The sequence below is a fragment of the Primulina tabacum genome, chromosome 5 (assembly GCF_025594145.1).
Source record: "Primulina tabacum isolate GXHZ01 chromosome 5, ASM2559414v2, whole genome shotgun sequence".
Taxonomy (NCBI): Eukaryota; Viridiplantae; Streptophyta; class Magnoliopsida; order Lamiales; family Gesneriaceae; genus Primulina; species Primulina tabacum.
Window position 1 is genome coordinate 16,141,140 of NC_134554.1, and position 13,932 is coordinate 16,155,071.

The 13,932-nt window shown below is 34.2% G+C and overlaps 1 protein-coding gene and 1 pseudogene across 1 annotated transcript; both read left to right on the forward strand.

Annotated features, from left to right (window-relative positions):
• Positions 1-874: 874 nt before the first annotated feature.
• Positions 875-5,972, forward strand: LOC142547066 (BEL1-like homeodomain protein 7). The gene is made up of 5 exons (XM_075655139.1): positions 875-1,541; positions 2,356-3,313; positions 3,796-4,175; positions 4,611-4,671; positions 5,105-5,972. Exons 2-5 carry the CDS (start codon positions 2,363-2,365, stop codon positions 5,756-5,758), a joined length of 2,046 nt encoding a protein of 681 aa, XP_075511254.1. The 5' UTR covers positions 875-1,541; positions 2,356-2,362; the 3' UTR covers positions 5,759-5,972.
• A 4,468-nt stretch (positions 5,973-10,440) lies between these two features.
• LOC142547067 (cysteine protease RD19A-like) lies at positions 10,441-13,245 on the forward strand (annotated as a pseudogene).
• The last annotated feature ends 687 nt before the right edge of the window (positions 13,246-13,932 follow it).

The following is a 13,932-nucleotide window of genomic DNA, read 5'->3' on the forward strand; positions in this document are numbered from 1 at the left end:
CTCCGGGAATGTTTGAAACTTTTTTTTAAAAAAATTATTATTGATATTTCTTTTACAAACATATAATCAATTTTTGTTGCAAACATTAATTTAAATGTTTTAGTTTTCTTAAAGTCGAGCCAAGTTCTTGGGGCCCCCAAAATCCGCAACAAACGAAAATATACTTCTCTAATTTGTCCACGTGATATGCAAATAAATATTGTTCAAATTATTTGTAAAATAAAATTATCTTATATATCTAAAACCATGCTTGAAAAATAATCAGATTTTCTAAAGATTGTACAAACATCATGTTAAATTACATTCACCACCTAAAATAAACTTAAAATTAAATTATATTTATTTATTTATGCTTTAGTCATTATTCAAATGTAATTTCCCAAGACAAACATTTATATATTTATATTATAATTTTATCATTCAAATTTCAATTTTAGTTTGTTATTTTTTTAATTTTATTTTTTTTTTCGACATGACAATGATATGGTATCGATATGACTCTGATTTATACATTGTCACATCAATATTCTCAATAAAAAAAATTTAAAACTACCAAAAAAAAACAAAATATATAATATTAAAATTGAAATATGATAATAAAAACACTATAATTACAAAATTTTTCGTTAACAAAATAAATATTTTAATAAAATATTAAATTAGTATGCATTTACAAATACAGACAAAATTTTGCAGAGTACTTCTAAAACGTGGGACACCCTCTGCTGGTGCACCCTACCTAGAAAAAATACAAATATCGAAGATAAAGGATCTCCCACCCAATTATAATATTCCATCTGAATAAAAATACAAAAATAACCCAAAAAAAAAAGAGAAAAAGAAAGAATAAATAAAGCATGAAATTGAGAGAATATTTACAGCAGCCCGGGCAATTCATTCGCCCATGCTTAAATGTGAGAGAAAAAGGATGAAGGTTTAGGGGTTTAGATCCACCAACTGGTTGTTAGAGATTGAAACTCCATAACCAAACATCATCAACACCACCAAAGAGTTTAACCAACAACAATAACAACAGCTAAGAAAGATATTCTTTTATTATCCTTCATATATATTCTTCATTTCTATAAAGCAAACAAACAAAATTAAATGCAGAAAAAAGCTGCGATTTTTATCTCGTGGGCTTTCAAGAATTAATGGCTAGACTTCTTTTAGGGGCTTAGTTTCATGTAGATTTCTTGTAGCTAGCTGAGGAGTGGAAAAAAGAAATGAGCCTACGCATGTGTGTGCGAGTGTGTGATTTCGCACGTGGGAATAAGTAGAAAGAGGGGGGGTGTTTTTTGAGTTTATTAAGGCAGCGGAGTTGAAGGGATGTTGATAATGTTCCTTCACTCTGGTTTTCTTACATAATAATAATTATAATATTATGTACATATAAACAAAGAGGAAAGAAAAAGGAAGAAGTTTTGTTTTCTTTCTTGTTAGTTTTGGGATCTTGGGATTGTGTTTCTGGAAGATTTTTTAAGCGGATCGGAGCGGCTTGTGTTCCCGAGAAGCCACACAAGTCATACTAGTTTTTTCAGGTTTGTGTATTAAAAAAATCTTTGACTTTTGAATTTATTTTATGCTGTAGTCTAAGCTGTGGAGAAAAAGCAAATTTCTTGATTGTCTCTTCTTGGTTCTTGGATTAGATGATGTTGAAGTAATGATATTTTTACATGTTGCTGTCTCTATTGAATTATTGATTTGTACCATGTGCTGTCTTTTGCTCAGTGTTTGTTGCTTGCTCGTTTGTTGGGCAAAATTTTTAATTCCTTTTCTTGATGGATGGATGTATGGGAGAATTTTTTTGAGCTTTTAAATTTTGGGTCCTTTTCATTTAAGTTTCTCTTGTTTAAAACTGATAGTTTCATCTAAATTATGTTTACTTTGGAAAATCGTCCCTATCTTTTGTGGGTTTTGTGAATGAAACAAGATATTTAGTTTCAAATGGTCAAATAGCTGATTTTGAAATTTCTTGATCATTTTTTGGGTGATGCTTTGTGACATTCAGTATGTCGGTCATTGATTTTGTTTCTATGTATTGAAAAAAAAAATGAATGATATTTGTGTGTGTATTACCTTAACCGACACATTTTTTTTTTACAGAAGTTGATGAATGCATCCTTCTTTTAGTTGTCCATTAATGACAGTGTGACCAGATTACCATCAAATTGGCAAATCTATGGGTAGAAATTTGAGCATGTATTCTTATTATAATTTGTGAAGAGCATTATTCTCAGCGGTTGCAACCACAAACTTGATTAAAATATATATCCAAATGTTAAAATCCTAGCTATTTGGTTACAATTTTCTTGAGAATTCGATGCCCTCTTATTATCTTCCGGAATTTCGAAGGTGGAAGATGTTAACCAAGAAGGAAAATCTTGAAACAAAATTCATGGCTACATATTTTCCAAAATCAAACAATCAAAGTGATGCTGCAACGATGCTCTATTCAAGGGATCCTTTGCCTGGTTCTTATTCAGAAACACCAGTTATTCCCGGAAACACGATGATGTATATGAATTTCTCGCCTTCCTCAGGGCCTTTTTCAGATGCACTTGCTGGGAATTCTCAAAGGCAAAGCACCTGTTTTGAAATTCAGCCTGCTGACAATTCTGAGCCTGGCTCATCTCAGCAAGAAATAATGCTAAATTTCGGAGGTTCCCGAATTGTAGAACATGATTTAAGCTCATGGAAAGATGGTAGAAACGAGATGCTAATGATGCACTCCATAAATGGTGGTCGTGTTCTTCAAGGTCAAGGATTATCCCTTAGTCTCGGTACACACATACCCTCAGGAATGCAGATACCACAGATCCCGTATCAGAATGATACTTCCAGTTTCTCATCATTCTTGGGTCCGAACCCATCACACTCTAATGATGAGAGGGGTGGGAACCAGTCTTTCGAAGAAGATGACAATTCACGAACTAGGCAGTTGAGCTATAACGAATATGTTCTTTCTTGTATTCAAGGATCCAATGCCGATGCAATAAAATCCGATTCATATGGCATGTCAAGCATGACACGAGCCATTCCTAACTCAAAATACATGAAAGCTGCACAACAACTGCTTGATGAAGTTGTTAATGTCCAAAAAGCTATTAAGGAACAAAGTTTCAAGAAAGAGTTAGTAAAGGACTCAAAAGAAGGTGATGGGGGCTTGGGAGATGGCGGTTCAGATCCTTCTCAAGCAGGAGTATCTTCAGTTCTACCTGAGTCAAGCAGCAACTCCACTAATGAACTTCCAGCTGCTGAGAAGCAGGATTTGCAGAATAAATTGACAAAGCTTTTGGCAATGATGGACGAGGTGATGTTAAGTTTTCGTCATGTTGCGTTATGTTTTTCTTTTCTCCGAAGTCCTTTCTGAGATATCTAATTATGATAAAATTATATTCATTTTGCTCAGTACATTATTGAAGCTTCATTGTTTTGTTTATATTTCCATAACAAAATCAAAGAAGGTTTAGGTAAATAATGCATGTAGAACATAAAAATATTCGATAATCTCAATGAAATATCCCAAATAAAACAAAAAAAAGAGAGAAATAAACTCCTTCATCGATGAAGTGCTATGTATTTGATTGGTGTGTTGTCTTATAATTCTTTTGTTTCTGCGAAAATTTGAATTCGTGATGGCAGAAGGTTATTTTCTGATATGGAGATCTATTTTCTAGAAAACTGCTTAGTGTAGAAGTTTATGTATATGAAAATTGTTTGCTATATATATGTCACACGGGATGCCTAATTCCTCTGTCATGGTTGTTCCTTATTCAAGTTTTATCGTTTCAGGTTGACAGGCGATACAAGCAGTATTATCATCAGATGAAGATAGTGGTGTCTTCCTTTGATGTGATAGCTGGATCTGGGGCAGCTAAACCGTACACGGCACTTGCCCTTCTCACAATTTCTCGCCATTTTCGCTGCTTGCGTGATGCTATAAATGGCCAGATTCAAGGAGCACGAAAAAACCTTGGTGAGCAAGATGATTCTTCAAATGGAAAAGGGATTGTCATATCACGCCTACGTTACGTGGACAAGCAACTCAGACAACAGAGAGCCCTTCAGCAGCTTGGAATGATGCCACAGCATGCATGGAGGCCACAGAGGGGACTTCCTGAAACATCTGTTTCAATCTTGCGTGCTTGGCTTTTCGAGCACTTCCTCCATCCGTAAGTTGTATATAATATGCTTGGTATCTGCTCAATTGTCCCTCTTGTTGTGTGAACCGCCTATGTAGCGATTAAAATGTGTGGTGCTTGTTTTGATCTACCATGCAAGTAATTTGAGTTACACTGAAACTTGTAATAATAACAAAGTCAATGTTACTTATTAGAGAGCAGTTGCTAGAAGGGTAGTTGTTGGTTAGTGTCAATTGTCAACGTATTTTTATATGGCACAGTAATTAAAACATAACACTTGTGCTGCGGTTCAATTCAAAAGATTTGAATTGCATTGATGCTAACTGCAACGGCCTGTAGTATAGTAATTAGCACTCGATTCTCCAAAATCTTTTTCTTTTGTGTCTCCGCTCTCTTAATCTCCACCTATTTGACTCGTCTGTAAAATTCTGCAATTTAACATGTTACTTTGGTTTTGTTCTTCAGATATCCAAAAGATTCTGACAAGATAATGTTAGCTAGGCAAACGGGACTAACAAGAAGTCAGGTAGACACGTTTTCCATTAACACAAATCATTATCACCAACTTTATGTGGAAATAATCTAACTCATATGAGCTGTTTATCTTCCTAGCACGGCCATTTAGTTCATTTCTGGCGTTTTAGTGGATTATATAAAGAATATTTCTTTTCTGGCTCAATTAGTCTCCATCCTCCTATGTTTAAGCACTTTATCATTTATTTATGGGTTGCGATCTGCCTTAACGACCCTTCACTCGCGGTTTTTATAAAAAAAATATGTGTGCTAAGTATGGATGATGGGACAAACCGGACAGTCGTATCTTGGATTGAATAAAAAAAACTTGAATTCTTTTAATTTTTCTGAATATGTAAATTTAGACTACGTTCAAACATTCAAAATTTTGCTCCTTGGTATATAATGTGCTTTTGTATAGCATTTATTGACCTTCGCTGCCTCAGGTCTCAAATTGGTTCATAAATGCTCGAGTCCGGCTTTGGAAGCCCATGGTTGAAGAAATGTACAAAGAAGAGACCGGTGACGCGGAAGTCGACTCTAATTCTTCCTCAGAAACCACACCAAGAACCACAAAAACTGATGCCAAAACATCTCAGGATAAAGGAGAAGATTTTCACCAAATCTCCACCTCTTCTGGCCAGCTCCTTGCCTCGAATTCCATCCCCATGCCCGACGTAGAAATGGTGGAACTGGATAACAATCCCAGTTTCCAACCTCCAAGCAAGTACTGTACAAGAAAATCAGGAGACGAGCAGAGGCAGATTGATGAGACTCCTCTCTTTCAAGATTCTATGGGACATTCAAATTATGGTACCGACCGATTTATTGAAGCTGCATACCATATTTCGGAATTCGAAAGATTTGGAAATGGGAGTGGAAAGATTTCACTCACACTAGGATTGCAGCAGAGCGCAGGTGGTAGCATTCCAATTTGTAATGATACTCCCTATGGTTTTGTGAATACAAGAGGATCTGATGCATATAATGCATCAAATTTGGCTATGGAGACTGAGATTACAGAATTCGATTGTATCGATTCTGAAAATCGGCAGCAACGGTTCGTCCCTCCCCGTCTTTTACATGACTTTGTAGCATGAACCGAGGAAAATGAGTGACAGAAATGGTGAAAGTAGATGAAGTTTGAAATGTTGATCTGTGTGGAGGTGAAAGGGAAGTTTATTTCTTCCATTTGAAATATGAATGTATATTATAGAAATCAATTGTGAAGAATTGTATGTTTTAAATAACATGGGAATTAGCATACTGTAATTTTCATGTGTTATTGAAGAATAAGAGAATTGCCTCATCCCACTTTAATAATTTTTTATTTTATTTAATGTCATTATTTATGTCATACTGAAAAATTACAATTTTAATAAAATATTGTCAAAGTTTAGTTTTTATATCTTAACTTAGATTTATTTTTGGTTTTGATCTTTTTTACCTGAGAATTATTAAATCCATCGAATATGATTTATTTGATATTGATTTTGTCTTAACATACACGTGTTAGGAGAATAAATATCATATTACCCATATTAACATTCATTTGATAAAACATAGTGAAAATAGAGCAAAACAATCCACAATATTTCAAAATAGAAAGAAAAAGTTTGGCGTTCTAATTATTATTGTTTATGTATATTTTATTGTTTGTAATATAAGATTTATTATTTGTCACACTAGTCACGTAGAAGATTTAGTGGTTTTGAGGAAAAAAACCAAAAAAATACAAGTTACTGGATGAAAATCAAATTTTAAATTATAACTCAAAACAAACCAACTTATAATACTAAAATTACAAATAACCCTTCACATCCACAACATTAACTTCGATATATATATAAATATTCGATATTCCCGATCATACCACCATTTATAATAATATCAATTTCAACTTTACTATTGTCCACTACTTCGGGTCGCCAGTTTTGTGATCCTAGGTCCAACAACCTATCGGGGTATCAATTATTCTTCTATAATTTCGCGTGAGCACAACTAAAATATGTATGTAAACCTATTTCATTGGTAATACAAATGTGTCGCGAGGATTGAAATCATGTAAATATGGTAAGTAACTTTGTATCATTTTCGATCCATTCGTATTCTATTCCAAAACTTTATATATCAAATTCACCGCTTCGTTGCATGAACAATTATACTCGTTTATTGTTATTAATACTCATAGACATCGTTTTGTTTGTTATGTTAGACGATGAATGATATCTAATGTATGGATAATAAATTATGATTTTAATTATTTGTAGAAGTAGACATGGCAATGCTTCGCGTTGGACTCGAATCCAGAACAACACGGCCCATAGTCAATGGGTGGGTTAACCGGGTCAACGGGTTTGCCTCAGAATCATGACCGTAACCAGATTAAGGCGAGCCTGTTATGGTTTTAGGTTATAAAACCCGGAGATCCAGCGAGTAGAACGTGTCGAACCGACGAGTTGGATTTGTTTAATTATTATTTTTAAAATGTAAGACCATGATCAACGGATCAAGTGGTCGTTGGGGATCAACAGCGACGATCAAGTGGCTGTTTATCAACCCGACGGGTTTAAACCGCCAAGTCGACCGTTATTTGAATTATTATATATATATATATATATATATATATTAAAAATAAAATGAACTACCACGATTTTGTGTTCGTTGATGATCAACAATCACGATGATGTGGCAGTTGTGCAACAGTGAACCCGGACCGGTGGGTCTACCATTAAATACTCTCCAGCCCTTTCATTTCTTTCACATAATTTTCTCTCAATTCTCCAACTCTAATTTTTAATTGAAGCTTTATTTCTCTATTCTCAAAATATCAATTGTCGATTATTGTCAATTGTTAATATATTTTCCTAATTACTTCAATTTTATTTTTATACAAATGACCATAACAAGTTGTAGGGGTAAGGGAAAGAACATAATACTCGAGTTTGAGGATCGCAATTTTCTTTCTTTCAATGTCGACATCAATGATTTTGATTTATCGATGAGGAGCAACATCAAGAACAAGAGACCCAACTAACACATCATCATCTAAGTCAAGAAAGTATGAGCAACCTAACGGCACCTAGAATTCGAGCAGCCTCGCCAAACATTTAATATATTTACCAAACATTTTGAAGGTGTGATGTTCCCTTCGGTGATTTGCAAGCCAAATGTAAATATTGCTCGAAAATTTACAAATTTCAACAAAAAAGTGATGATGGAACTTTAACGCAACACGTCGAGAAGAATCTTCCAGTGAAAATTAGTATTGATCGTTCTCAAACTCAAATAGTGGTATCTTGTCTCAAATGAGTAACGATTCTCAACTATTTAAATATTATAAACCTTAATTTAGAGAAGAAACGACTAGATATTGTGAAATTACACAACTTTCTTTTAGTTTTAGTGATACATACTATGTTCGGATATTTGGAGTGATAATTGAAAATTTCGTTCGTATATGAGTTTTACATGTCATATATTGATATTTTTTTGAACATTCAAAAAATATTGCTTACATATATGTGTTTTAACGAATCACACATTGCACAAAATATTTTACAACTTAATATTTATTATTTTAGAAGAATATGGTTTAATTTATCAAGTTTTTCAATTTCTTTTGATAATGTTGGTGTAAATATTTAGTGTTAGTGAAATTATTAAAATATGTATAATATCACTAGGTGGTAAGTTTTTTCATATTAGGTGCACATATCATATTTTAAATTTGTGTATTCAAGATGAATCAAAAAATTATAATGTCATATTAAAATAAGTAGGACCACAATTTATTATTTATGAATACATATCCAATTATGAAACAGTAGGGTAAATTTTACAAAATCAATTGTATGAGGTCTAAATGGTTTGCACAAGACGTTCTAATACGTTAAAAATTCAACATATAAATTGTTATTATTATTTTTTAAATATAAAGATTTCTATATATTTTTCATCAACATATTAATGCTCGTGATATCTATTTGTTTTCAAATCAATAAAAACATATGTATTAGTGTTTGAAAAATTTTAATAGTGTTTAATGATGCTAGTGGCCAATTAGATGACTTATAAGAAATGCTAATATTATATTATGATTCTTTAGATCATACTACGAAAACGATTCCATCTACCTCACTAATTTTATTTAATATTAAACTCATTTATATGATAGTTATAGTTGTTAAAACACCAAAAATGATTGATAAACTGTTCCACATGATGCACAATATACTATCATTAATAATATAATTTCTAAACTTGTTAAATCACAACTTTTATTAAGGGAATGGACGAAACGTTTGCGAAGATCCTCAAATTCCAGTCAAGAACTTGAGAATCATTTTTGCAACTACTTTTGATTTTAGTGATGTAGAGGAGGACACTTTCGACATAATGCGGTGGTATTCGTAAAAAACATAAATATATCCGATGTCTATAATGAAAAGAAATTCTAGCTTGTCCAGTTTCAACGGTTTCAGTGGAGCAAGCTTTTAGTATTTGAGAAAATTAATACATTTTATTAGAGACGTTTTAGCTTAAGGCCAGAAAATTTGGAAACTCAATGATTGGTCAAAAGTACTACCATTGGTCAAAAGTACTACCAGAACACAATATATTAAAAGTTATCAAGAAAACCTAAATGAAACTGAGAAAACATTTGGAACAAAGAAATGCGAGTGATTGAGCAATATGGAGTGTCGAATGAACGAGCAAAATAGAAGAAGTTCTGGAGTAAAAATTATGATGATACTATCATATTTTAGATGATTGAAGCTCGAGATTTATGATGATACTATCATATTTTAGAGCCCTAATTATGGTATTTGATTCATTAAATATTTTTGGAGAGATAAATTTTTTATTGAGAAAATAAAATATTTGATATAATTTTTATAAATGCGAGTCTTTTAAATTTATATGTTCTTATTATTTGAATTTTTATTATAAATAATAATGTTTTTTATTTTTAAAAAAATGCGACTTAACCGAACCAGAACGTCAGGTTAACAACATGGGACTGAGACGGTTTAGGGTCGAGATTTTCCCGACTCTATCCAATAGGTCCAATCTGAAACCGAACCGACATGGCCAAATCTATGTAAAACTATAGAATTTAAGTCAAATTTTAGATAAATAAATTATATGTAATCGATTATATAATGTCTTATCATTAACATCAAAAAATACATGTAAAGTAGATAAAGACAAATGTGAAATATCATGTTTATTTGTTTGCCACTAGCAAACACAGTGCTGGTTTGAGTTTGTTTTTTTTAAAAAAAAATAAACAAAAAACCTAGTCACTGTCATCTATTACTATTATTAAGAATATCTATAATAGAGATAAAAATGGTGTCTTGATCTGTTTTTTGTTATTTCAATTTTGTCCTTATGTTATACTAATATTACATTTTTTTTAATTTTTTCAACAAACACTTTTGTTTTTATTTTTTTTATTTACAACTATTCAAATAACACTTTAATATTTAGATAATTTATCAGATTTCACTTTGATTCTTCGATAATTATAAAAAAAAAATGGGTAAAATAACTAGTACTTATTAAGGATACATTAAAATATAGTCACAGTCCAATACTTGATGGGCCAAATTAACGAAGCCCGTTCTGTACTTATTTATCTTGCAAAAGAAAGAGGCTTTGGTATATTATAATATTGATTTTGATTTTTTTATTTCGATAAAATAATAGCAAATCATCGACTTTCTCATGGAACAAATCAAATTGAGCAACGTGGACTATTATTATTGGTTTGCTTCACCTGCTTTGTGTAACGATAACAACTTACGTATCTCTTTCCTTTCTCCACGTTTGAGGGGAAGAATTCCCTGCGTTCTTCATGGCTTCTCGTTTCGCCACCGTATCCCTCACTTTTGTCCTCGTAGCGACGTCGTGTGTCATCATCCTCTCCGCGGGAGACGAAGCTACGAGCAGCGGCGAAAATCTGTTGATCCGGCAAGTCGTTGATCATGGAGATGATGGCGAAAACTTACTGCTGAACGCCGACCACCATTTCACGATGTTTAATAAGAAGTTCGGAAAGAAGTACGCGACCCAGGAGGAACACGATTACAGATTATCAGTGTTTAAGGCTAACCTGCGCCGAACTAGGCGCCACCAGAAGCTGGACCCCTCCGCGTGCACGGAGTCACTCAGTTCTCCGATCTTACTCGCGCGGAGCTCCGACGTCAACTTCTCGGCCTCAATCGGAGACTCCGACTTCCAGCAGACGCACACAAGGCTCCGATCCTACCGACGAACAACATTCCGACTGATTTTTGACTGGAGAGATCGCGGTGCCGTTACACCCATGAAGAATCAGGTACGCATGTATTAATCATGATTTGGCTTGATCATTTCCAGAGTACAAGTTCTAATCAGTCCATTTCTGATTTGAATCGATGGTGAGCAATAGCGTTGAATTATGTCGTGCTACCCGATACAGTTCCTTGTTTATATCGTAGTATTATATTCGGAGAGAATTGGATATTATTGGTGTGACCGAAAAAATTAGGTCAGACTTGTATAGATTTTTATACATTTTTGCTTTAAGTTTCAAATCCGTGCCAGTTAGCTCTAATCTTTGCTAAAAAAAGTCCCTAATAAGCTAACTAGAGTCTATGCAAACTATTTATATGGTTTGCAGTAATGTGCATCGTGCATACTGTTAGTTTTGGTTTAGTATTTTGGTAGGTAAATTTCTAGCATAAGTTATCCAATATGACCAATTATTGCATGTGACGAGATAACAGTTGTTTAGATCCTCATACCTTTATAAGTTGTAGTTGAAATTTCCATTGTTTAAATTCTGGTAGAAACGAAGATGCAAGTAATAATTTCATTGGGTCTGATATATGATTTTTGTTCCAGTGTTGGAGTTGAGAAATTTAGCTGCAATTTGGGTGAATCAAGTTATGTGCTGAAATTAGTTCTTATTCAACTTGTGCGATGAGAAACGGTTTTGCCGACGAGCTTATTCTCTTTGATTTATCTTACATCAGTTTGAATGATTTGATGTGCTGACTCATGAATTGTGTTCTATTTAGTTACCTTAAGCATACGATAAATCTCAATGGTAATTTTTGAATGGCAACAGGAGCATTAGAAAGTGCAAACTATCTGGCGACCGGGAAACTTGTGAGTCTCGGTGAGCAACAGCTTGTGGATTGTGACCACGAGGTTCGGCTTTTTGACGTGTCCCTCTTATTTCAGCCTCTTAAACGTCTGGTTTTAGTGAAACCTAGAGCCATGAAATCGAACCGTCCGAGGATTTTTACAAGATGTGTTTGCTATCCTTGGAAACTATGTTATTTTCTGAGTTTTGTCCTCAATCTCATTTAAAGAGATGATACAGTTATACGTCCAGTGCGGACAGTAGTGGAAGGTGGAAATTATAGTCGAGAGAAGTACAAAACTAGAAATAATGAATGTGAAACACAATGAGCCCATAGATGGTAAAGGGTGTTGAGTTCGAGTATCATCAGATGCAATTATGAGACAAAATGCTTTTTCTAACCAGCCGTTAATTCTACTGTTCAGATTTTTTTTTACTGGTGAGAACGGGCTCTGCTGTCGCATTACTTGCTCTCCTCTTAAATGTGTCAATCTGACCTCACTGTCTGCAGTGCGGTTCAGGAGAAACAGAGTGTGACTCAGGTTGTGATGGTGGTTTGATGAATAGTGCCTTCAAATATACTTTAAAATCCGGTGGACTTATGCGAGAAGAGGACTATGACTATCCATACACCGGTACAGACCGTGGAGGCTGCAAGTTTGACAAGACCAAAATTGCTGCAAAGGTCGCCAACTTCAGCGTTGTGTCCCTTGATGAAGAACAGATTGCTGCCAATCTAGTCAAGAATGGACCTCTTGCTGGTATTTTTCTACGCATTTATCAATCTCATTAGGTTCATCATACGGATTAACTTGGAATTATTTGAATAACAATTGCACGTCATTCACCAGCTTCACTGAATTTCCCTTGGTTTGTGAGATTTATTCTTATCTAAATTCTCTCAAAATTCAAAAAACTCATCGTTAAAGTCAAGCACCAGATGCTATCTAGTCAAAAGATGTTTACCACGGGACAGCTCTGACTATAATTTTGCTCTCTCGAGTGTAGCGGCTATCAATGCCGTCTTCATGCAGACTTACGTTGGAGGAGTATCGTGTCCGTTCAAATGCTCCAAGAGGTTGGATCATGGTGTGTTGTTGGTTGGCTATGGTGCGGGTGCATATTCTCCCATTCGCTTGGAGGACAAGCCATACTGGATTATCAAGAATTCATGGGGTGAAAACATGGGGTGAAAACTGGGGAGAGAAGGCCTACTATAAAATCTGTCGTGGCACCAACATCTGTGGTGTGGACTCCATGGTTTCTACTGTAAGCACTTAACCAAATGTGTATCAAATTGCAGTTAATCACGTCCCTCATCTCTGTACATAGAGGAAACGTGCCTATACCGTTTTAATTTCTAAGCACTAACTTGATTTGGTGCTATTAAGGTGAATTGAGTCAAACCTCATGACCGATGGAAAATTAACAAATGTTATTTAGGTTTCATGTTGTGTACTTCTGGTAACTCATTGTGTTTCCTTGAAAGCTGCCGCATCTTGTCCTTTCTCAATTTTCCTCGCTCTTAAAATTCATTTACTTCGAGTAGACACTACTTTCCCTGCTAAATCTGGAATTTCAGAATGATGATATGAATTTGGAATAATTTTGTTGCCAAAGACAAAGCAACGACCACAAAATAATTTTAATAAAATTCATTGTACAAGTATCTTCCGTCCTAGCACCACAAGTTTTAGATTGAGGAAGTTATCCGCGTGATGTTTATCACCAGAGATGGGCTAGAAGTAATAAAGCGCAGGTAAGTGTTAAATTTACCTTGTCCCGGTTTCAATTATTTTACTAATACTATGTGGAATCACATTGTGATTCTAAGATGCGACAATGCATGTGTTTAGCTGGACTTCGAAGTTCTAATCCTCACTCCCAACCACGCAACTCAATAATTTGAGAAATATAATCTCTGCAAATATAAACAAATAATTCTACAGATACCGCATTAATTATCGAAGATTTACCAAACATTAATAAATCTAACCAGGTGTGCTGCATTTGATGATATTTTACCGAGTGCAACGTAGATTTACCCCTTTAGAGGCAGGCATCACAACTGGTCGATTTACAATATAACTTTAGAATCCCAAAAATTTACATCAGCTCTCGAAGGCAAATAACATC

What these genes read in the sequence shown, in the direction of transcription:
- LOC142547066 (XM_075655139.1), top strand. Translation starts at nt 2,363, where the DNA reads ATGTTAACCAAGAAGGAAAATCTTGAAACAAAATTCATGGCTACATAT. An exon ending in TTTTGGCAATGATGGACGAG is followed by an intron (nt 3,314 to 3,795) that starts GTGATGTTAAGT and finishes TTATCGTTTCAG; the next exon opens with GTTGACAGGCGATACAAGCA. An exon ending in TTCGAGCACTTCCTCCATCC is followed by an intron (nt 4,176 to 4,610) that starts GTAAGTTGTATA and finishes TTTGTTCTTCAG; the next exon opens with ATATCCAAAAGATTCTGACA.